Source organism: Cebus imitator, unplaced genomic scaffold (genome assembly GCF_001604975.1).
Source record: "Cebus imitator isolate Cc_AM_T3 unplaced genomic scaffold, Cebus_imitator-1.0 Scaffold698, whole genome shotgun sequence".
Taxonomy (NCBI): Eukaryota; Metazoa; Chordata; class Mammalia; order Primates; family Cebidae; genus Cebus; species Cebus imitator.
The window spans coordinates 513,450-539,595 of record NW_016108013.1 but is presented as its reverse complement, the minus strand read 5'-3'; the positions used below and the strand labels follow the sequence as shown (position 1 = coordinate 539,595).

Below are 26,146 nucleotides of genomic sequence, written 5' to 3'. Positions count from 1 at the left end.
CTGAACCCAGGAGGCGGAGGTTGCGGTGAGCCGAGATCGCGCCATTGCACTCCAGCCTGGGTAACAAGAGTGAAACTCTGTCTAAAAAAAAAAAAGAATAGAATTTTAAGAACTCAACTCCAGAAGTCATAAGAATTTGTTGAGCTGAGGTATGATATGGATACAGATTATTTTTACCAGAGTCTCTACTATTCTCCTCAGATTCCTCTTCTTCATCATCATCAGAATACTTTTTCTTTGGGGTCTTTCTTCGCAAACGCCTGCTCTGCCTCATTGGCCGAGAGGGGTGTCGCCTCAGTCTACGGCTACAAAAGTCAGTGTCACTGTCATCATTAGATGGTGGATCATCTTCACTTTCATCTGGGTTTTCATCAGATACAACAAACTCATCTTGAGATCTGCAAGAGAAACCAGATAAATTACAATGGTATTTAGAAGAGTGAACCCATTTTTGAGAGTTCCAAATTCAAATTCTAGTGAGCCCAATGAATCATTAAGTAACGTATCGTGCAACATATCTACACAATTGTATCAAATGCCTTATTTATAAAATGGGGAAATGTTTTGCCACCTATCCTGTTAGGAGAGGTTGTAAAGATGAATTAATGCTGATTTCTGTATTGCTTTGACCTCTTGCAATGTTTCCTATGTTAAATTCGGTGTATCTAAAAGTGAATTCATTATTTTCCAATCCACTTGTCTCTTCTGTTCCCTGGCCTGGCATTTGGCACCATCACCCATCCAGTAACTCAAACCAGAAACCTGGTATTTATCCTGATTTTCCCCTTTTCATTTCTCATATCTAATCAATTACTATTTTCACTAGAATCTATCTCTTAAAAGACAATCTCTGAAACCTAATCTCTTCTGTTTTCAACTTTTCATACTCACCTAAACTACAAAAGCAACTCTGCAAATAGTTTGAGTATCTAGTCTCATTTACCCTCAATCTATCCTCCAAATGAATGCCAGGATGACTTTCCGAAGCATGAATCTCATATTAATCTAGTGTTTAAAACCCTTCACTAGTTTTGTATAATTTTCAGGATAAAGTAAAAACACTTATGCATGACAAATATAATACTCCCTAATCTGGTTCTTTTTATCTCTTGGCCACATCTCCAGTAGGGCACTCTACTCTATCCTCTTACTCCTGTTATCCTGAGCTAACAGGAGTTTCCCAAATATTCCATGACATTTTGTGGCTTGCTGTCTTGGACATATGACTTCTTTGCTTAGAATGCCTTCTTTCCTTATCCTGCTTTTAGTCCCACCCTTGTTGATTCCAAATATTCATTCTTCAAATTTCAGATCAAGCTTTACTTCTACTTTAAGATTTACTCCTTGGATTAGGCCAACTTTCCTCTGTGCTCTAATTTATCTTTCCCTGTATTTTAGTAGCAGTTATGCAGGATGACTTTTGTTTGTGGTTTATATGCTTGTTTCCTCTTCTAATAATCTGAAAGGAGAAACTCTGCAGTATTGTTTCAACTCCAACTCCGCACAGTAGCCTTTCTTGATCTTCTATCCTGGATTACTTGTTCCAAGTCCAACATCTATGAATCGTGAGAGGATAATATCTAATTACTTATTTATTTCTCACATAGGACTATGAATCCATCATGGACCCGGTAGAAGGTGGAACAAAGGTACAGAGAAGGCTCTCAACGAATGAAAGTTTAATTGTAGTTAGTAAAATTGGAATATAATTTTGAATGTTAAACAACCATAAACCTATTTTCTGTTTTAAACGTTTAAAAAAGGCCAAAATCAATATTCTTGACTCTACTTTAAATATCCTGAAAATAAACTGAACTTGTCCATGTAGATGAAGAAGAAAAGCCTAATCCCAGCATGTGCAAGCCTCACTGTTAGCCCAGCCCTGTTCCTGCTGGTATCTAGGGATTGGGGTCTAGTGGCAGACCACGCACCCATCACTGATCTTGAATTCATCCTCGCTCTCTTCTTCATCCAGGTTGCTATCACTGTCCAGATCGTTTAATCGCCGGCGTTTCTTCCTTCGAGCAGCAGCTGCCCTCTGGGGTCGTTTATTTTCTTTTCTTTCTTCATCCAAAATAGTAGAGATGTCTTTCCCACGATGACCTGTGATGGTGGAGATATCTTTTCCTCGGCCAACTCCTGAGTTTGGGGGAGGGGAGTTCGAGGGGAGAAAAATATGTGTTTATTAAAAGCTTCCCTTTAATTTCTAGAGACGGTCCTTATTCATGCTTAGCAGCTTTTCATTTCTATATTTTCTTCCTAAAAATATGCAGTTTTCTCAAGAGTTCAGCTACAGAGGTCTCATAGTTTTAGCATTCATTTATCCTACAGAAGTTTATTATGTAGAGAACCTCTTGTTTTTAAAATTTTTATATAATTCACACACCATAATATCACCCTCTTACAGTGTACAATTTAGAGGTTTTTAGTGTAGTCACAAAGTTGTGCAACCATCACCTCTAACTAACACCAGAACATTTTCATCACCCAAAAAAGAAACCTCATACCTACGAGCAGTCACTCAAGAATCTCTTCTTGAAAGCTGTCTTTTGGACAAGGCTTTAGAAAGAGGCCAATAGAGTTTTTAAAAACTGTGTTTGCAGGACAGAAGAAGTGATAATTCAGCAGCAATTATGTAAATAAGACACATACCTCTGGAAAAGCCTTAAACAAGTTACTTATTTTATTTATTTTTATTTTTTTGAGATGGAGTCTCACTCTGTCACCCAGGCTGGAGTGCAGCAGTACTATCTTGGCTCACTGCAACCTCTGCCTCTGGGTTCAAGTGATTCTCCTGACTCAACCTCCCAAACAGCTGGGATTACAGGCGCATGCAACCACACCTGGCAGATTTTTGTATTTTTAGTAGAGAAGGGGTTTCAACATGTTGGTCAGGCTGGTCTCGAACTCCTGACCTCGTGATCCACCCACCTTGGCCTCCCAAAGTGCTGGGATTACAGGTGTGAGCCACCACACCCAGCTGCATACAACCTACTTATTAATCCTCTCCAGAGTTTTCATAATAACTAAGTAGAAACCAGAATGTTCCATATTAGAGCATTCGCTAATAGTGCTTTAATTAAATCACCTTCAAGTTCTTCTTTTTTAATGCCACTTATTAAAGACTATGAAATAAGGAAACCAATTTTTTTTTTTTTTTTTTTCCGAGACAGAGTTTCACTCATGTTACCCAGGCTGGAGTGCAATGGCGCGATCTCGGCTCACCGCAACCTCCGCCTCCTGGGTTCAGACAATTCTCCTGCCTCAGCCTCCTGAGTAGCTGGGATTACAGGCACGCACCACCATGCCCAGCTAATTTTTTGTATTTTTAGTAGAGACGGGGTTTCACCATGTTGACCAGGATGGTCTTGATCTCTTGACCTCGTGATCCACCCGCCTCGGCCTCCCAAAGTGCTGGGATTACAGGCTTGAGCCACCGTGCCCGGCCTTAGGAAACCAATTTTTAATAGGTTAACTTAAATCTTGGTTTAAATTATTTTAGTTCTGATTATCCATAATTTTTGAGACTTTGTAGTCTCAAAGACAACAGAAAAGTTTCCTCAGTTTTCTATATGGAATCAGAAGTAAATTTTTTAACCTATGGAGGAACGTCAATGTTTTATATCGGACTGTAAAACAAAACTGCTTTAAAATTAATTAGTAAGATCTGAATCTATACACTGACATGTGTCCACAAATTATTCTGTATCTGAGACAACTAACATCAGTACTAATCATGATACACACTAAGAAAGAAAATAAAAAAAATATGCTCACTGCCCTAATTTGGACACCTAAATGAACTTCTTGGTAGCATTCTATGAAGAAGAGAAAATGTCAAACACATACCTCCTCCGTCAGCCTCTTTGATATCATCTTCAATAGCTTCATCAATTGCTTCATCAAACTCATCAAATCTAAAATATACAATGATCACATTATGGCCTGTCCTGGCTTTTTATTTTTAAAGATCACCTTTAGCAGATGTCTGTTACTGTCTGATTGTTTATGTCCCTTCAAAATCCACATGCTGAAATATTAAATCTCAAGGTGATGGTATCAGGAGGTGAGGTCTTTGGCACAGCCCTCATGTATAAAATATAAAAGAAGCCAGGGAGACCCTTTGTCCCTTCCACCATATGAGGTTGCAGTAAGAAGATGGCCATCTATGAAGGAGTAGGCCTTCACTAGGCATTGGATCTACCCTAAAGAGTGCCCTTATCCCTTCTATGATGTAAGAACACCCTAGAAGGTGCCATCTATGAACCAGAAAGCAGGCCCTCACCAGACACCATACTTGCCAGTGCCCTGACTTGGGACTTCCTAGCTTCCTGAACTAATGAGGAATACATTTCTGTTGATTACAGGCCTTTCCGTTTATGGTTACTTTGTGGGAGCAACCAAATTGGACTGAGACAATGTCAGCAAAAATTTTTATAAAGGGCCAGATGGTAAATATTTTAGGCTTTTCAGACAATGCAGTCTCTGTTGACTTAACTCTGCTATTGTAGTACAAAGCAGCTACAGACAATAATGTATGTAAATGATACAGATGTGTTTTAATGAAACTTTATGAACACTGAAATTTGAATTATAGGTAATTTCTACAGAATATCACTTTTCTTTTGATTCTTTTTTTTCAAGCATTTACAGAAACCACTTTGAGGTCACACTGTATAAAAACTAGAAGTGAGCTGAATTTGGCCCACAGGGCATAATTTGCCAACTCCTAATTATACAAATCACATGGCAAAGTAAGTAAAACAAAATTACAGTTCCATAAATACTCTTAAGTCCTAATAATATGTCTGGGTGCAGTGGCTTACACTTGTAATCCCAGCACTTTGGGAGGCCAAGGCGGATCACTTGAGCCCAGAAGTTCAAGACCAGCCTGGGCAACATGGCAAAACACTGTCTCTATTAAAAAATACAAAAAATGAGCTTGGTATGGTGGTGCGTGCCTGTAGTCCCTCCTACTTGGGGGGCTGAGGCAAGAGGACTGCTTGAGCCCAAGAGGCAGACGATGGCAGTGAGCTGAGATGGCACCATTGCACTCCAGCCTTGGGGACTGAGTGAGACCCTGTCTCAAAAAAGAAAAAAATGAAAGTCCCAATAATAAGGCTATATTATTACTGCTATTGAAAATTATATTATTACTGAAATTCATACACAAATGGTTCAAATTTTAGAACTAGGTAAAAGTGCTTCTTGAAGCTGTTAACCTTGACTTAAAGAAAAGGATCAAGACTAAAGGATTCCTAAGATTTCTTCACATATAAAACATCTTTTACTTCAAGGCTCAGTTAGCCAAAAGGATGAAATAACTTGTTTAAAACTATGCTAAAAATGGTAATTACTAGCCCTGTGTGGCTATTTGTATTTAAATTCATAAAAATTTAAAATTCTGTTCCTCATTAGACATAATTCAAGTATTTAATAGTCACATACAGCTACTGGTCACCACATCCAACATCAAAGAAATAGAACATTTCCATCACTGGAGTAAATTATATTTAGTGAGGGTGGGATTACAGGTACACAATGGATTAACAACAACATCAAAACTAAAAGCTGGGCCTGGGTGCAGTGGCTCAGAACTCTTGAGAGGCTGAGGCGGCAGTATAACTTGAGCCCAGGAGGTAAGGCCAGTCTGGGCTATATGGTAAGATCCCGTATCTATAAAAATAAAAAATTTAAAAAATTAGCTGGTGTGATGGTATGTGCCTGTAGTCCTAGCACTCTGGGAAGCTGAGGCAATTGGACTACTTGTGCATAGGAGTTTGAGGGTAAAGTGAGCTGGGATCATGCCACTGCACTCCAGCCTGGGCGACAAAGTGAGACCTTGTCTCAAAAAAAGAAAAAAGACTAAAAGCTGGTGGCTGGGAGTGGCTGTATATACCCATAGTCTCAACTACTTGGGAGGCTGAGGAAGTAGGATGGCTAGGAGTCTGGTTTAGGCAACATAGCAAGACTTCATCTCTAAAAACTAAATATCCTGCCTTCTGAATTAGAATATATAATTTCAAAGGACTCCCAAATTTCAAATGAAGAGCTCTTCTACAATGTAACTTTTACTGGCTGCATAGTATCTCATCTTACAGATGTATCATATTTAGTTAAAGCAGTTTATTTCCAATTTTTCACAATTGTAATATTATGAGAGACATTCTTGTAGCTATAGGGTGTATTTTTCTTAAGTTCTCAGAAAGTAAAACATAGCACATCCATTTATTAGAGTAGAAGAGCAGATACAGATAAAGCCAAATGCCAGATGCAAAGTTAACTGAAAATAGCATTTGTCCCGAGGACAGGGTACAGCTCTAAGGTAGCATAACAACCTATTTTTTTGAGTGACTACTTTCTTACTGAGAAATTTGTTTGCTAAAATCAAATACTATCAGAAACTTCAGGCATCTGAAACTGTTTCAGAAAGAATGAAACATCCCACTCTTGCTTGGACCAAGTCATCTTTAATGCAACTAAACAGGCTTGATTTAAATCCCAGATGCAGAGCTTCAGATAAAAGACTTCTGAACACAACACTCCATGTATCTATATTCCCTTGGTTGTGGCTGCCTCATATGTGATGGTAGATTAATACAGATGATCCCTTTAAGCTCTAAAATAATATACAAGTAAAATAGGAATTTGGGCTAAACTATGGGTTTCTTTTTTATATAAAATGTTTTGTGTGATACATTTATTTATACTCTACCTAGTTCCAAAATGAGTGACATATTACAAAACAACTCAAACATGATGTGTATTTCATACATGCTTATGTGCAATTTCCTTCCTTCCTTTCTTTTCCTTCCCTCCTTTCCCTCTTCCCCTCCACCCCCGATTCTTTCTTTCAATAGAGAGAGAGTCGCTATGACATCTAGGATGGTCTTGAACTTCTGGGCTGAAATGATTCTCCTGCCCCAGTCTCCAAAAGTACTGGGATTTCAAGTGTAAGGCCACCAGGCCCAGCCAATTTATGTGCAATTTCATTTGTGAGAAATACTAGATGAATGCAGAAAGCTGCCCCTAGCTGAACTGAGTTGCACAGGAATCTACAAAACACACATACCTAAGACATCTACCAGTAACATTACTTCACTACGTGTTATAAACTATAGCATTTTGCATCTGATGTTATACTTTTCTGATTTCAGATAAACCTCCTTTTGCCACCACACCATAATTTACGAACTACAATTCTCTGCTTCCACAGACAAACTTCAGGTATTTTTTTCAGTATAAAACGCCATAGTTACATAGTATTTGTGTATGTCTTACTTAATATATGTCAAATGGCACTCCCATTATTATTAGATTCCAATCTTTTCCAATGCATTGCTAATCAAGTTTTTAATGTATGTCTCTAACCCCATATTTTCTATAATCCCTATGGTTTTTACTGTATAATTTTGCACAGCATGGTGGTTTTTTAAAAATACATGTTATGTTGTAGCAGAACTAACTTTATATTTGCACTTTCCATCTGTGAGCTTTGACTTCATACATATAGAAGAATATTTTTTATTTTTTGAAGTATATTTCTAAAGACTAGGATGGGCACTATTTCTATATATATGAGATTTTTACCCTTACTGATTCTACCATATTTTATAAAGTTTTAACACTAACAATAGAGGCAAATTCCTCCATGATTGCTGATGCAAGTTTATAAATAAAAAGCAAAAAAGTTCAGAGTTTTATAAAATCTGTTGGCTGGGTACAGTGGCTCATGCCTGTAATCCCAGAACTTTGGGAGGTCGAGGAGGGTGGATCACGAAGTCAGGAGTTCAAGACCAGCATGGCCAACATGGTGAAGCCCCATCTCTACTAAAAAAATTAAAAAATTAGCTGGGCGTGGTGGCACGTGTCTATAATCCCAGCTACTTGGTAGGCTGAGGCAGGAGAATTGCTTGAACCCGAGAGGTGGAGGTTGCAGTGAACTGAGATAGTGCCACTGCACTCCAGCCTGGGCAACAGAACGAGACTCCATCTCAAAAAAAAACTACCGTTTTCCATTTCCATTTATTCAAGTTAAAAAAATGTTTTGGTGTTATCCCACATTTTGGAAGCTGCAGTCCAAAAAATGATCTAAAATAACTAAAATATAATTTATTTATTATTTGAATGAGACAGCATGATTTAGTGGAAAGAACACAAGACTGGAAGACAGGGTTTTAGAAGATAAGGTTTCTAGGATTAGCTACTAACAGTGACCACAGAAAAATCTCTTTCTCTGGTAACTTTGGTGTCAATAGGTAAATTAGTTAATATCTACTGATTCTTTCACTAGACACTTATGGAGCATTAACTATCTGTCAGCACCACAGTAGGTATAGGGGACACAAGTCCATATAAAATAGACATGGTCCTTACCTTCATGCTAACAGTCTAGTGAGGAAGAAAAATGTTAATAAATCATTACAACCCCACTCATTACAATTGTAAGTGCTTTCAGGGAAAAGAACTGGTTGCCATGAAGGGATCTAATGGGGGATTTGACAAGGTAAAACCGAAAAGGAAATTACAGGTAAACAGCATGTGCAAAGGGACTAAAGGTGATACAGCAAATGCAGAGGGTGTAAGGGAGAATGTGATGAGATAGAGTTGGAGAGGGAAGTAGAGATGAGACTATGCAGTGCCTTACTGGCCTTGTTAAAATTATCAATCCTTAGCTGGGCGTAGTGGCTTACTCCTGTAATCCCAACAAGATGGTCTGTAATCAAGAGGGTGTAAGGGAGAATGTGATGAGATAGAGTTGGAGAGGGAAGTAGAGATGACACTATGCAATGCCTTACTGGCCTTGTTAAAATTATCAACCCTTGGCTGGGCGTGGTGGCTCATGCCTGTAATTCCAACAGGATGGTCTGTAATCAAGACCATCCTGGCCAACATGGTGAAACCCCGTCTCTACTAAAAATACAAAAATTAGCTGGGCATAATGGTGCGTGCCTGTAGTCCCAGCTACTTGGGAGGTTGAGGCAGGAGAATTGCTTGAACCAGGGAAGTGGAGGTTGCAGTGAGCGAGATCGCACCACTACACTCCAGCCTGGCAACAAGAGCGAGACTCTGTCTCTAAAAAAAAAGAAAAAAAAATTCTATGACTGAAGATGGAAGGCAAAAAATATATATACAATTGCTAGTAACTATCACGACAGAAAAAGTATATACTTGCTGGGTCATGCTGAATAATTGGAAAAGAAATCTTTCACTGCAGACATTTCTTTTTTTTGAGATTAAGTCTTGCTCTGTTGCCCAGGCTGGAATGCAGTGGTGCAATCTCGGCTCACTGCAACCTCCACCACCCGGGTTCAAGTGATTCTCCTGCCTCAGGCCTCCCAAGTAGCTGGGACTACAGGTACGAGCCACCACACCTGGCTAATTTTTTGCATTTTAGTAGAGACGGGGTTTCACTGTGTTAGCCAGGATGGTCTCTATCTCCTGACCTCATGATCCGCCCGCCTCGGCCTCCGAAAGTGCTGGGATTATAGGCATAAGTCATTGCGCCCTGTGCACTGTAAACATTTCTATACATTTCATACCTGTAACTTATACATTTTCTTGTTCTTGTTGACCTCCTTTCAAGCAAGTTTACTTTGGATTTTTTTGAATCTTTTTTCTTTTCTTCTTGATCTTCAGAAAAGTCTGGCTCCTTAAAAAATACGATAATAAGCATATAGGTTATTACTTATGACAGAATAAAGTTCCTTGGGATAACTAGTTTTGTAATCTCCAACTAGGTAGCACATGTGAAAGATTTGAAAAAGTTTGAGATGATCTCTTCCAAAAGTGAATAAACATGGCAACATGAAGTATGTAGATTAAAAAGAATGCTGATGATTAAAAGATAAAATCCTTCTGTATTAAAATTCCTATAGTTTTTTGAGTTTACAATTAGTACTTGTTTTAAAAGAGTCATGATGAAGTTTTTCCATCTTAACAAATGATTATATTTGTAACAGAAGATGTTGAACAGATATGCTGTATGAATAAAATGAAAGATTTAGAAGAAAGGGGTTGATATACAAGGAAATAGCTTGAAAGGCCTTTTAAGCTTGTGATTTAATTAAGCCAGATGAAATGACCTATATGTGTTATTACGAATTACAAAAACTTACAAATTATGTAAATTACAAGACCATGTTACATGTACTTTCACTCATGATATATCCACCTCTTATAAATTAGACTAATAAATGCAAAACAAAGGTAATCCTTCATAGAAACCAAACTGTGATGAAGAATACAAACTGAAGTTTTCAACAATCCCCAAAATAAAAAATTAAACCATTCTTTAGTCATTTTACATAAATAGCATGCAAAACAAGCTAATAACACATTACAAATTTTAGAGTAAAAACAGGGAACATACTCCAAAGGTAAAAGCTGTTAAGTTTAGTTTAGATGTGATATCACATTTTGGAGTTAGCTGCATACATAAAATTTCAATCATGAGGGATTATGGATGATTTCTTGAAGGTCTTAAATTTCCATTTTTAATATTTGTATATATATAAAACCACTGTTCAGGTAAAGTGGCTCACACTGGTAATTCCAGCACTTTGGGAGGCTGAGGTGGGCTGATCACCTGAGGTCATGATGAAGACCAGCCTGGCCAACATGGTGAAACCCCATCTCTAGTAAAAATACAAAAATTAGCCGGGTGTGGTGGCAGACACCTGTAATCCCAGCTACTCAGGAGGCTGAGGCAGGAGAATTGCTTGAACCTTGGAGGCGGAGGTTGCAGTGAGCCGAAATTGCGCCACTGCACTCTAGTCTGGGTGACAAGAGTGAAACTCCATCTCAAAAAAATAAAACCATAATATTATATAAGGTGGGTTAAATTTTAGAGCAATCATGACAATCTCCCATTTAAAAACATTATAAATCAGAAACTTACTTGTGGAGGAATGATGTTTTCAATACTGATACCAACATACACCAAGCGTTCTTTCCTTTAGATGAAAAGCAAACAAAAAACATGAGATTTGCTGAAAATAAAATTGTTATGTAAACATCACGAATCACACAATGTTAAAATTACAATTTCATGTTAATAGCAGTGGTTAAGCCACAGAAGTGTTTAACTTTATTTATTTATTTTATTTATTTACAAGGTCTCACTCTCTTGCCCACACTGGAGTGCAGTGGTGCAATCTCAGCTCACTGCAACCTCTGCCTCCCAGGTTCAAGTGATTCTCCTGCCTCAGCCTTGTGAGTAGCTGGGATTACAGGTGTGTGTCACCATACCCAGCTAATTTTTGTATTTTTAGTAGAGATGGGGTTTTGCCATGTTGGCCAGGCTGGTCTCAAATTCCTGGCCTCAAGTGATCCACCCACCTTGGCCTCTCAAAGTGCTGGGATTATAGACATGAGTATTGTTCCTGGCCCATGTTAGCTATTAACTATAAAACTTTAATATAGTATTAGTACGTGTGGGGAGCTCAAGATCTCTTAGGGTTAAGATAACACCATCTTTCAAAAATGACTTACACTGGTGAGATAAAACCTGTAACTGAAATACACAAGCAACTTCATTAGGAGTCATGCTGCGACAAGTTGATGATGAGATGAGATGAAAAGCCACCTCTGATTAGACAAATTAGATCTTTGTTATGCTGGAGAAAGTTTTCAGTAATATTTTGCATGTATGTATAAACAATTATAATCTCATGGTAATAAATATTACCATAAAAATTATATAAACAAAACCTTATCAAGGTCCCAGTGAATGACACTGAGACCATTCATTCCTTGCTGATGAAAGAAAAGAAAGCAATGTAGACACATGGCTTGTGCTCTAGAAGGCTACAAATGAAGCTAACTAGAGCCAGGACATAAAGACTGGAGCCAATGACATCTCCATAGTTTCATTTCCAAGAAACAAACTTATGTTGATTTTAATTAAATTATATATTAAAAAACACCAGGATGGTTGGGTATGGTGGCTCACACCTGTACTCCGAGGCAGAGGATCACTTGATGCCAGGAATTCAAGACCAGCCTGGGCAACACAGTGAGACGCCTGTCTCTATATGAAATTAAAAAAAAAAAAAAAAATGGTGGTGGCACATGTCTATTGCCCCAGCTACTCAGAAGGCTGAGATGGGAAGATTAGTTGAACTCAGGAGTCTGAGGTTGCAGTTGGGCTTTGATTATGACACTGCACTCCAGCCTGGGCATCAAGAGTGAGACCCTGCCTCAAAATAAATAAATAAATAAATATAGCAGGTGTTTTCCCTGGTTCTTCCAAAGTTAATCCAGTTCAACAAGGACAGCTGAGCTCTGACATGCCTCTGTGTATTCAATTGAACTGAACTGAAATAGTAACATTTTGTCTCCCTCTGCTTGTAATGTTCCTTATATAAGGGTATTAATGTATCTGGCTGGCTAGCTCCTTTAGTGTAGTCTTTAGTGCCCTGCTAACAAGAATATTCATGGTCTTTATAGAGATAGATTGTGATGATATTAAAACCGGTATGATTAAAAATCATTCAGTGGACTTCTAAACCATCAGCTTTCACCAAGCATCACACCATCAGGTCTGCAGATAGTTGCTGGCTAGCCACTAAATACTCACTGAAATGTACATCCATCTCTCTTTTCAACAAGACTGTAAAGATTTCTATGATAAAGACTGCATTATATACTTCCTCATTTGATTACACTGCCTGGCATAAAGTAGGTACCAAATAAATGTTGCTTGAATGTTGAATGAATGCATAAACAAGGGTTGCTCTTCCATTATGACCTACCAGGGAGTAAAATGTGCTTGTTTTATGACATAGGAAGTAAGTACGGCTCTAAGCTGCTAGGATGAACGCTAAAGAAGTTATTTCACAGATTTTTAAAAAATGAATATAAGTGCTCACTTTAGAAAACTGAATGACAAGGGCTAGAATTTAGTTAATATTTATTTTAGAAACACACATATTTTGCTGTTTAGCGCTCCTAAGATTCATATATATGTGTGTGTGTCTGTGCATGTATACATGCACAGACACACACAAATACATGTATTCTAGGAACTATAAACAACAAAAGCTTTGTTAACCAGATTATTACGGAGAATTAGCAAACACCAACAACCATCGGTTAACTGGCTTGGTCCAGACTGGTCTTCCTGTAATAGTAACTTTCCTCTCCTTTCTAATATACAATCTGAGAATGTAGCATGTGATATAAAGTCATAATTACAGATGTCCTCTTAAAGGATGACATTTAAAGCCAGGTGTGGTAGCTCATGCCTGTAAACCCATGATTTTGGGAGGCCAAGGTGGGCGGATCACTTGAGGCCAGGAGTTTAAGACCGGCCTGGACAACATGGCGAAACTCCATCTCTACTAAAAAATACAAAAATTACCCGGGCGTGGTGATGCGTGCCTGTGGACCAAGCTACTCAGGAGGCTGAGGCGGGAGGATCGCTTGAAGCTGGGAGGCAGTGGTTGCAGTGATCATGCCACTGCACTCCAGCCTAGGCGACAGAGCAAGACTCTGTCTCCAAAAAATAAAAAGGATATTTAAATAAAGAGGACTACCTAGAGTAGGTGAAAAAGCAAAGGAACTAGTAAATTGGAGATAGTAATATAGACAAATATTGTCGCATACTTTAAAACATAAATTTCTAAAAGTCAAAATATTTCATAATTGCAGTGGCATGTCCTATATGAGGCCACTGTCAAAACTTTTTCACCAGCCTTTTCCACATATAAATGGATACAAATCCAAGGCTTCCAAAGAGCAAGCAGATAAGAAATTCTTAGTGGTTTACATTCTTGGCTTTTAGAAAGAATATATTCTCAGCTGAGGCGAATGGCTCATGGCTGTAATCCCAGCACTTTGGGAGGCCGAGGCAGGTGGATCACTTCAGGTCAGGAGTTCAAGACTAGCCTGGTCAACATGGTAAAACCTCATCTCTACTAAAAATACAAAAATTAGCTGGGAGTCACGGCGCGTGCCTGTAATCCCAGCTACTCTGGAGGATGAGGCAGGAGAATCGCTTGAACCTGGGAGGCAGAGGCTGCAGTGAGTCGAGATTGTACCTGGGTGACAGAGCGAGACTCTGTTTCAAAACAAAAAAACAAAAACCAAACAAAAAACACCATTCTCTTCCTTAGTGGGTGAGCCTATTAGCTACCTACATTTGTGAGACATCAGCTTCAGGACATGGGAAAACCACTAATTTCTCAAAAGGATAGCAGATTTGAGTAAGATGGAGGCAAAGGAAAAAATCTAGTTTTTGTGATTTAATTTAAATATCTCTAGTTACATCTTTTCCACTGTCAAAAATAAAAACAAGAGAAACAGCACATCAAAATAGTCCTAGCAATTTCATACAGAATCATTCTTTATTTTTAAAAATGTTCTTGGGGCCGGGCACGGTGGCTCAAGCCTGTAATCCCAGCACTTTGGGAGGCCAAGGCGGGTGGATCACGAGGTCAAGAGATCGAGACCATCCTGGTCAACATGGTGAAACACCGTCTCTACTAAAAATACAAAAAATTAGCTGGGCATGGTAGCGCATGCCTGTAGTCCCAGCTACTCAGGAGGCTGAGGCAGGAGAATTGCCTGAACCCAGGAGGCGGAGGTTGCGGTGAGCCGAGATCGCGCCATTGCACTCCAGCCTGGGTAACAAGAGCGAAACTCCGTCTCAAAAAAAAAAAAAAAATGTTCTTGGAAGATATTCCAAATATCTGAAACATAAGTAGTTTAGAGAAAAAACCCAGGGTTTAGCTGGGAGTGATGGTGGCCACCTGTAATCCCTGCTACTTGGGAGGTTGGGGCAGGATGATCTCTTGAGCCCAGGAGTTCCAAGACTGGCCTGGGCAACCTAGTGAGACCCTATCTTCAAAAAAAAGAAAGAAATAACCTAGGGTTTCTCATTTTCAAAGTACTTTTCTGTCCTAGTTGATTTGAGAGATTAACTTGACTTTAAACTAAGTAGCATTCATTACAAGCCAGAAAGCTCAAACTGGGTAGTAAAAAAACCAAAACCTTTAGGTTCTAGAGGCTGAATCCATTTTTAATGTTCACCTTTGCACAAGGTAAAGTGAGTGGATCATGGGACAAGCTGATTGCCTTAAGGCAAGCTAAATTTGGAGGGGGAGACTATGAGTCAGAGAATATAAGTTAAAGAAGTAGCAAATGAAGGTAAAATCAGGAGACAATGTTTAGATTTCCTCAATCATCCTAGTGTATAAATGAGTATCAAGTCCCACAGATGAATCCTCTGAAAATTCTCTCCAGCACCTCCATCTTATTATCACAATGCTAGCCCTAATTTAGTTCTTACAGACTCACAGGTTTGCTACTCCAACAGTCCCAACTCCCATTCATTCATCTTACTGTTGCCAGAGCGTTTTTTTTTTTTTCTGAAATAAAGATATACTGACACATGTCTCCTTTGATGAATGCCCACTTTCTATAGAGAATAAGTCAAATTCTACAGGCAGGAAAGCTATTAGCAATTTGGCCTTACTCAGCTTGTACAAAAATCTATGTCCTACCATTCATCTACTGTCACTTTTACACTTTACCTTTGCTCATGTTTGTGCTCTGTTTGAAATATGTTTATTGATATAACCTCATTTTATTTTCCAAGGTCTCCCTTGATACCCTCAAATCCTTTGAGAACTAAAATGTTCCTCCACCATGTTCTTGTATTGCTTTTAATATACCTCCACTTTTCTATTTTATTATTGGTTCATATGTCTGCATTATATTATGGGTTCCTATGTCTGCATTCTCTAACAGAAGGTGAGTTCCATGCAAACAAGAGCTTTCCCTTTGATTTTTCCTCTTCAGATTGGTACACAGTAGGTGAAAATGAATGTTCAGAAATAGATTAATTAAAGAAGGTGCAAATAAACATAAACTATTGTCTTGATTCCGAATCCCCTTTTAAAGATTAGGCTCAAGTTCAGTCTCAAGAACTTCATCTAACAAGTCGTCTCCAATTGCTTTAGACCACCATGCAATGGTGTATTGAAAAGGGGGACATCTCTTACAGGTATAGTAAGATACAATTCACCATTTAATACTCTTTATTTCACCAGTGTTAACTCTGCCCACCCAAGGAGATGACAGGGGTAACTAAATTATAGACCAGTTCTTACAGCTTTCTTGTATTCTCTACAATATTTAGTTAGGTGCATACCCTTCACAATACTTGGGCCAATATTTATTCAGAGAAGGTTCTGACAAATATTATTTATTTATTTATTTAGAGACAGTGTCTCAAACTTGGGTCAATATTTACTCAGAGAAGGTTCTGACAAATACTCATTTATTTAGAGACAGAATCTCACTCTTGCCCAGGCTGCAGTGCAGGGGCATGATCGTGGCTTACTGCAACGAATCTCCTGCCTCAGCCTCCAAGGAGCTGGGACTATAGGCATGCGCCATCACACCCAGCTAATTCTTGTATTTTTAGTACAAATAGGGTTTCGGCATGTTGGCCAGCCTGGTCTTGAACTCCTGACCTCAGGTGATCCGCCCGCCTCGGCCTCCCAAAGTGCTGCGATTACAGGGGTGAGCCACCATGCCCAGCTAGTTCCAATACTTTAGATTGAAAACTAGTGAACATTTCCTATAAAAGGAAAGATAATAAGCATACAAGCTAAGCAGGTCAGAAGGTCTCTGGTGCAACTACTCGGTGCTGCTGTCGTAGGGCAACAGCAGCCACAGAGATTATATAAACATATTCCCAAGCAAACCATTAACAAATATATCACATATGACATAACAAATATGTCACATTCCAAGCAAAACATTAACAAAAATACCTTCGTTCGGCACGCTCTTTCTTCTTTAAGGCAACATCCAAATCCTGCAACTGTTCCTCTAATTTTTCACAGAGCAGTTTCTGAGGAAGCGAAATAGGTAAGGGTCATTTTAAACAACTTTTAGCAATCTTTTATTACATACATGTTAACTTCATGGGTAATGTATTCTGAGAGCTGGTAAGGGAACACAGTACATGAACAATGTAGCTTTTCTTGTGTTGAATTAAATAAAGAGGTGCCTCAGCATCCACTGAACAGAAGATGAGCATAGTGATTTTGAAATAAAGCACATGTTAAAGAAACATACAGCTTTGCCAAAAGAAACGCATTCTGTGCCTATCCTACTGGCAATACTCAATGTTTAAAATAACATTTGGTTCAACATATGCATGTAACAGTAATTACAATTTTAAAAAAAGTTCGAGACATTTTTAAGGGAGAAGGCTATATGTTTGATAAAACAATGATGCCAATAACTATTTTTTTGAAAAAGAGAACAGGCTGGTTTGAGTACAGTGGTATTTACACTAATTAATTTTTTTTTGTTTTTTCTCCACTACCACTGCTTCACTTGACTATCCTTCAAAAAAAAAGGGAGAGACTGGAAAAAAATACAAACAATGCTACATGGTTATTGAGTCAAAACAGACCTGAAAAATGTAATTGATAAAGCTGTGCTAAGCCACAGAAGTCCATTTCACTAAAAAATGCATAAAGTTTATCATTTTATTTTATTTTTTGAGAGAGAGTCTCACTCTGTCATCCAGGCTGGAGTGCAGTGGCATGATCTTGGCTCACTGCAACATTTGTCTCCCAGGCTCAAGTGATTCTTGTGCCTCAGCCTCCTAAGTAGCGGGGATTACAGGCGTGTGCCACCACGCCTGTCCAATTTTTGTACTTTTAGTAGAGATGAGGTTTCACCATGTTGGCCAGGCTGTTCTTGAATTCTTGGCCTCAAGCAATCTGCCTGCCTTGGCTTCCCAAAGTGCTGGGATTATAGGCATGAGTCACCACACCTGGCTAAGCCTTCATCATTTTAGAAAAATAATTATTACTAGTTTTTAATTTTTTAGAGATGGGGTCTTGCTATGCTGCCCAGGCTGGTCTCTAACTCACAGCCTCGAGTGATCCTCCTGCCTCAGCTTCCACGGAGCTAGGACTACAAGTGGGTGCCACCATGCCTAGCTTAATCCATCTCTCTCTCTTCTTTTTGAGACAGAGTCTTGCTCTGTTGCCAGGCTGGAGTGCAGTGGCATGATCTCAGCTTACTGCAATCTCTAACTCCCGGGTTCAGGTGATTCTCCTGCCTGTCTACAGACATGTGCCACCACACCCAGCTAATTTTTGTATTTTTGGTAGAGATGGGGTTTCCCCATGTTGGCTTAGATAGTCTCGATCTCTTGACTTTGTGATCTGCCTGCCACGGCCTCCCAGAGTGCTGGGATTACAGGTGCCACTGCACCGGGCCTAATCCATCTTTTTTTCTTTTTTTGAGATGGAGTCTTGAACTGTTGCCCAGGCTGGAGTGCAGTAGGATGATCTTGGCTCACTGCAACTGCTTCCTCCTAGGTTCAAGAGATTCTCCTGCCTCAGTCTCCTGAATAGCTGGGATTACAGGCGCCCACCACCATGCCTGGCAATTTTTTTTATTTTTGTTTTTGTATTCTTAGTAGAGATGAGTTTTCACTATGTTGGGGAATCTAGACTCAAACACCTGACCTTGTGATCCATCTGCCGTGGCCTTCCAAAGTGCTGGGATTACAGGCATGAGCCACCATGCCCAGCCATCCATCATTTTTAAGGCAAATGAAAGTAGGTTTGTGAGGGAAAAGTACCCAATGAGCACAGTAGCACAAAAATAGCCCAATTCTTCAGCTTTAAAAAAAAAAATTGCCTGAATTAAGATAGAAGAGAAAGAGAATCTATGTTTCTCCTAACCCTGATAACACCATCTGTAAAACTACTGACAAAAAGAAAGTAGGTATAAACCAAAAAAGAGGATGAAACAAAATACATTGGAAGAAACTTACATCCTCCTTTCTGCATATCTATACTTGGTACTTTTTGTGCTTAAATTGAATTTGAGAAAAAAAATCATCCAAAATTTTACAAAACTTAAGAGGGCTTCTGAAAATTGCTTTGTCAAAAAAAAAAAACCAAAAAAGGAAAACTCAAAAGCTATTAATAAAAGGTAGAAATTCAAACAGAGGTAAATACTATTTACACACTGCTCTGAAGATTAAAAATATTCATTCGGTAGCTATTAAACAGTTATAATTAATTTGAACATAAACTCAAAGACTAGAAAAACAGAAGTGGACTGGGTCATACATGTTGGCAAGGGGGGCAGAACCATTCTCCATCCGGGATGATCATCAGAGGAGGGCGAAGGCAGGCAGTGTGGTATCCACTATCGCAAGAGTCACACAGAAGAATCTGAAATAAATCACACTGATGTCAACCTAACTATGACTAAAATTCAGTTACTCTTAGGTTAAAGACATTTCAATATTTCTTAGTACTATACTTCAAAGCACTCTTTATTTGCATACAGCTAATAAATTAAAAAGCTCTGATAATTAGGGAATCTGACATGTTAATATTTATTTATTTATTTATAAGACAGAATCTCACTCTGTTGCCCAGGCTGGAGTGCAATGGCATGATCTTGGCTCACTGCAACCTCTGCCTCCTGAGTTCAAGTGATTCTCCTATCTCAGTCTCCTGAGTAGCTGGAACTACAGCCACCACGCCCGGCTCATTTTTGTATTTTTAGTAGAGATGGGGTTTCACCATGTTGGCCAGGACGATCTCGATCTCCTGATCCACCCCCCTTGGCCTCCCAAAGTTCTAAAATTACAGGCATGAGACACTGTGCCTGGCTCATGCCAATTTTTAAAGAAATCTAAAAAAAGGTTAAGCTACAAAATTTAGTTAAAAATAACAAGTCCTTTCTGACCTAAAGTTAGAATCCTTTGTCATTCAGTGTATAGCCACAAAGGCTATGACAACATATTCTTTATAACAAACTTCTAAAGCTCAAGTATAAAAGACTACCCTACCACACACAGAATTCTTAAAACACAAAAATTTCCATTTTAAATAGCATTTAATTACTTGCCTATAAGAAACACTCATGTTCTTTTTATGATGTAAATTCAAATAAGGAAGAGACTGAGGTATAGAAAAGGAATACAACTACATTCAGAACCATCATCATGTAATACAAAGGTTAATAACATCAATTAGTCTTACAGTTGTTTTATCGGTATTTGAGTTTAATAAGAGGACCAAGGTCTAAAACTTAACATAGTATACTCATTAACGTTTTACTTAAAAGAAAACTTTTTATTTTTAAATAATTTTAGATTTACAGAAGAGTTGCAAAGATGGTACAAAGTTCTCATATACCCTTCACCCAATTTTTAACACTGTTATATAACCATGGTACATTTATCAAAACTAAGAAATTAACATCAATACTATAAACTAAACAATAGGCTATTGAGATTTCACAAGTTTTTCCACAAATGTCCTTTTGCTGATTCTGAATCTTGGATATCCCATTGCACTCAGTTATGTCTTGTTAGTATCCCCCAGTACGTAACCATTTCTTGGTCTTTCTTTGTTTTGACCGACAGTTTGAAGAGAACTATACTAGTCAGATATTTTTGGTAGACTGTCCTGAAATTTGAGTTTGTTTGATGCTTTCTCATGGCTAAACTGGGGTTCTGGGTTTTGAAGAAGAATCCCATAGAGGGGAAGTGCCCTGCTCACTGCATCATATCAGGGGATACATGTTATCAATATGACTTACCACCGCTGGTATTAACTTTGGTCACTTGGTTGAAGTAGTTATCTGTTGGTTTTATCCACTGTTAAGGTCACTACTTGTCACCTTCCGTACTTTATTCTCATGATAAGTGCAGCCTATACTCAAGGGTAGGGGAATTAAGTTTTCTAGAAGTATGAGTATGAAATAATTTATGGATATAAATTAAAATCACTATAGTAGTTAATAAATTAATAAATACCCTGAGGGGGAGATACCCTGAAGCTATGCCAATATCTTCTCTCTCCTTAAAGTTCTGCTCACTAGTGTTAGCGTCCACTAGGGATTTTGCTTGCAACGATTATTACTGTGGTATTCTGATGGTGATTTTCTATCTCCCATATGCCTTCTATATAAGTTATTAGGAATTACTCTGTAAGAAAAATAAGTCCCTTCTTCCCCACATTTGTTTATTTAATTATTTATATCAATATGAACTAATGAATATTTATTTTATTCTTTGGGTTACAATCCAAAGCTATCATTATTTAATTTGTTGTTGGAACTGTTCCAGCCATGGACACAATGGAAGCTCTTTCAGGTTGTCTCATGTGTCCTTAGGACTTGCCTTAAGTACTTCCTTACTTTTTGGCACTACAAGAAGCTTCAGGGATGTCTTGTATTTTCCCTGCTCAAGCCTTAGAACCAACATTTCTTCAAGAAGCCCTAGCTGCTTTACGGGATAATGGTACTTAGAAACCAAGATCTGGATGCTCTAGAAGCTCATTGCTAATGGCAACTACTTTTAATCTTTCTCAGAGAACAGAGTTAAGATGTATACATATGTATATGTATACACATATATCTTCTTTTGCCTCTATTAAAATAAACATGGAGTTTATACTATTATCTCCAGTTCTAATCTAACATCATAGGTTCATCATGGCTCCTATTACCTATGTTTTATTTATTTGCTCAACCTAGTATAGATGAAGTTTCTGCAATCCTAACCCATATCAGGGGGTGGGAGGAGGCACACCATTACAATGCATCACCACTTGCTCTCAATACCCAGGATTCGGAACTTAGTTACCTTAGTATTATACTTCAGGTATACAGTTGATTAACATGGCTTCTATAAAATGTGACCTAACTTTCAAATAACAAAATTACAGGTAAACTTTTAGAATTTATTTCTAAAGTGAAGATTGTTTCTACTCTACAGTAAAGGTAAAGTGCCACTAAATAAATACTACCATGTAAGATTTCCAAACCTCAGGTAATGATCCATTTATTTTGACTAAAACATCTGGAAAATCCCTTAGGGTTCTATATTCATTTATACATTTACTGCTTTTCTGCTGTTAAAGATCAATTAAGAGGAGGACTATGTCTTTCTAGCTCAGCATCATATTCTTACAACTTAACATATAATAGCTGCCTGATATTTTGACTTGAGGATTATCCTTAAGCACTCAGCATAAGAAATCCACATTTGGGATCTTCAGTTTCCAGCGTCATTCACAATATAATTTCTGCTCACTACATTTTATTTCTCATTTCTTTTTTTTTTTTAGATGGAGTCTTGCTCTGTTGCCAAGGCTGGAGTGCAGTGGCATAATCTGAGCTCATTGCAACCTCCACCTCCTAGGTTCAAGCGATTCTCCTGCTCCAGCCTCACGAGTAGCTGGGACTACAGGCATGCCACCAGACCCAACTAATTTTTGTATTTTTAGTAGAGATAGGGTTTCACCATATTGGCCAGGCTGGTCTCAAACTCCTGACCTCATGATCTGCCTGCCTCAGCCTCCCAAAGTGTTGGGATGACAGCATGAGCCATGGCGCCCTGCCTTTATTTCTCATTTCTTCACATCAGTTCATTACAGCAGCTATTGTTGCCTTAGGTAAAATGCACTCTTTTAGTTTAAAGGGACACTAGAAAATGGTAAGGGGAGAACACAAGTGTTGCTTTTTTCTTGATTTAGAAGGCAGAAAAGATTACTATCTCAAATGTCCTCTTGGCCTTTCTCTGTATAAAAATATTGACTTCACTTTCATAGCCTTGATGATCATAAAATGCTTAGACGGATCTTCTCAGCATAATTTCAACATCAATTCTTCTTAGAGCTCAATCTCTGGTTCTTTCACATGAGCCCTTAAAAACTACTGGATTATGATAAACTTCACTGATATTACATTTAATTTCCAGATACAAAACTAAATGTAAGAAAGAGAAGTGTAAGTAAACCAGAATTAACTTTAACCCAGCACATAATATGTATCAGAAACTGTGCTAGCCAACTTTACATGAGCTGTTAAAAACACCCCTTAGAAGTATGTGGTGTGAATCCCATCTTATAATAAAGAAATCAAAATATAGAGAAGACAGCTCCAGATAAGTGGTATCCTGATAAGTAGGATCTGAATTCATGCTGTCTGGCCCTATGCTTTTCCTATCACATCATAATGCTTTTCCTATCACATCATAATGCTTTCCCTATCACATCATAATGCTTTCTAGGAAAAAAGAGCCTGGAGAACCACTTGTTATGAATTTTCCAAATTTTAGAGAATCTCAAATGTTTCTGGTCCATATGACTCTACTGAGGTAGAAACATCTTTCTTTATATTTTCTTTTACTTAATAGCTGAAGATTTCCTTTAAAGTAAAATCTATTCAAAAGAACAGCACAGGTACATAGCATTAGGTATAACAAGACTATTTCCTTAACAGGCTCACTTACAAACCACAAATGATAGACAAATATTACAGATTAGGAATTCATTCTCCTGATTCAGGCAACTTTTGAAGAACTTACTTCCTGGGGAAGAAAGCTCCATATAAATGTAGTACTATTCTTCTTGGAATATATCTGGTCTATAATTTGTTCTCTTAAAAATTAAAAAAAAAAATTTAAGTTAAAAAAATTTTAGTGGGTATATAGTAGGTGTATATATTTATAGAGTACCTGTGATGTTTTAATAGAGGCATATAATGTGAAATAATCACATAGGGGTAACTAGGGTATCCATCACCTCAAGTATTTACCATTTGTTTTAGAAACATTCCAATGCCGCTCTTTCGCCATTAAAAAAATTTAAACCCCTACTATGTTACTACTTGACTTATATGTTTTTACATGAAGGCAGTAAGGCTTTCAGGCCTAATTTACTTAAAGCTGGCACTTCAAATATATCATTATAAAGTTACTTATGATGCCCTGGCTGCATTTGAAATCCTGGGTCAAATCCTCCTACCTCCTACCTCGGCCACCAGAGTAGCTAGAACTACTCCCTGGCATGTGCCCACTATGTCAGGCAGAAATACCATTATAAATTATTTAAAAGGAAAGAAGAAAAAAACAGAACAGACTAAAAATACTTGAATACATTCATCAACTTGTGAGAAGAGGTTGAGGTGTATTGTTTTTATGTAGAGGAAATATTAATATATAAGCCAGGTAGAATGAAAGTAAGATCTTGATCATTGGCCTTCCTAGAATTATATTATATGAGAAACAGAAATAGAAATTACTCTGTAGCATACAAGCTATCATTAAGAAATTCAAATCATGATAAAACCCCAAAGAGTTAGGCTGCTCCGGGCAACCTCAGCGTGTCTATAATATGAGTATTGTTCATTTACATCAGGTACATACTAGCTCAGGATGGTTTGGAAGGCCACATTTTTTGCACGGTTCATCATCATCTGCTAGGATGGCTTCTTCACTTTCCTTTTCTTCTTCCCCTTCTGAAGCTACAGATGATTTTTCACTGTCAGATCCTTCACTTTCATCATTGCTTGAATATTTCCATCTGCCACGTGTCCGAGAACCAGTCCATCGAACTTTGCCTTTGGGTTTTACCTTGTATAAAATAAAAAATTGGAATAATTTGATATAATGTCTTTTACAAATTTCCTTATTACATGTCCATTGTATAATATTTAGCCAATATACCAAAAAAAGGGGAGAAAATTATTAAAGTCTCATCACTGGACACAGCTGTGATTAAATTTTGGTGTATACTTCCACTACTTTTTCTACATTTTTTTTTCTTAAAATTGAATTATAATAAACATTCTGTCTTATATTTTTCCTAGTCATATTCTCCTAACAATACTACAAATGCCATTACATAACCATATTTATCTAATCCTCTACTAGACATTTAGGAAGTTGTTTCCCATGTTTTTCACTTTCATCAACAATGTACTGTATCTTTATAATTATTTTTACACACATCTCTGTGGTTAGGATAAATTCCTTGAAGAGGACTCTGGGTCAAAGGTCATGTACATTTTAAATACTTTATAAGAAAATGATGATGATATTCTCACAAATTGTCATGTAAAAATTTTAAATCCTGTATTAGAGATGAATTTTAAAATTTTAAATGGGCCAGAACTGCATATAAAAATCCTAACAAACAAATATATATATACATACACACACATATATATATATTTAGAGTAACAAGTTTACAATGTGATTAACAGCTTTTTATTGCTTAGTTTTATACTTTTTTTTTTTTTTTGTTTTTTTTTTTTTTGTGATTAACAGCTTTTTATTGCTTAGTTTTATACTTTTTTTTTAGTTTATTCCTACACTATAGGTCTCCAGCAAAGAACAAAATAATTCTAACAACAAAAAAGAATACTTAAAAAAAATTAAAAATTCAGTATTTCAGAGAACACAGGATCACTTACAATGAAGAATGATCTGGTTGTTTAAATAAATTAAAAAGAAAAGTAGCACTTTTGACGACAAATTCTCATAGACTAGGGAAAAACTTGTAAAATATTTTGCTTAAAATAAGAGGGTCATAAAAAAGGGAATTCTGATGAGTAATATCAACACTAATGAGTAAAATGGGGAATCTAGGCACTGTCACACACTGGTAATAAGATGCTATATTCATGGGACCTTTTGCAAGGGCAATGTGGAAGTAGCTAACAAAGCTTAAAATATGCATGTCCCCTGACCCAGCAATTCCAATTCTAGGAGTCTATTCTAAAGAAATACTCACTCATGTCCAAAAGGATCTTCAATGCAGCATTGCCTGTAATAGTGAAAAATTGGAAACAACCTAAATGTCAATCAATAAGTGAGTGGTTAAATAAACTGTGGTATATCCATACTATGGAGTACTGTGTGACCATTAATAAGCAAAAGGTATACTATATCTATGGACATGAAGAGTTCAGAGACACTTTTAAGTGAAAAACTCACAGAAAATGAACATATTTGGTCCGATTTATTTTCTAAATAAGTGAATATTTATGAACATACATATAAATGCATGAAAAAGGACAGGAGGGCCAGGTGCAGTGGCTCACGCCTGTAATCCCAGCACTTTGGGAGGCCAAGGTGGGTGGATCACAAGGTCAAGAGATTGAGATCATCCTGGCCAACATGGTGAAACACCGTCTCTACTAAAAATACAAAAATTAGCTAGGCATGGTGGCGAGTGCCTGTAGTCCCACCTCGGGAGGTTGAGGCAGGAGAATCACTTGAACCTGGGAGGTGGAGGTTGCAATGAGCCGAGATTCCGCCATTGCACTCCAGCCTGGTGACAGAGTAAGACTCCAT

General features: G+C 37.8%; 1 protein-coding gene across 2 annotated transcripts in view; it reads right to left on the bottom strand.

Annotated features, from left to right (window-relative positions):
- The window catches only part of RSF1 (remodeling and spacing factor 1), a 160,203-nt gene that overhangs the window by 15,288 nt on the left and 118,769 nt on the right, over positions 1-26,146 (bottom strand). For both annotated transcript variants that reach the window (XM_017518680.2, XM_017518682.2), the window contains 8 exons: positions 24,215-24,421; positions 19,116-19,220; positions 16,785-16,864; positions 10,901-10,955; positions 9,543-9,652; positions 3,850-3,917; positions 1,932-2,139; positions 178-398 (listed from right to left, as the gene is read on the bottom strand). In XM_017518680.2, coding sequence (XP_017374169.1) covers positions 178-398; positions 1,932-2,139; positions 3,850-3,917; positions 9,543-9,652; positions 10,901-10,955; positions 16,785-16,864; positions 19,116-19,220; positions 24,215-24,421 — 1,054 coding nt within the window. The remainder of the gene's footprint in view (positions 1-177; positions 399-1,931; positions 2,140-3,849; positions 3,918-9,542; positions 9,653-10,900; positions 10,956-16,784; positions 16,865-19,115; positions 19,221-24,214; positions 24,422-26,146) is intronic.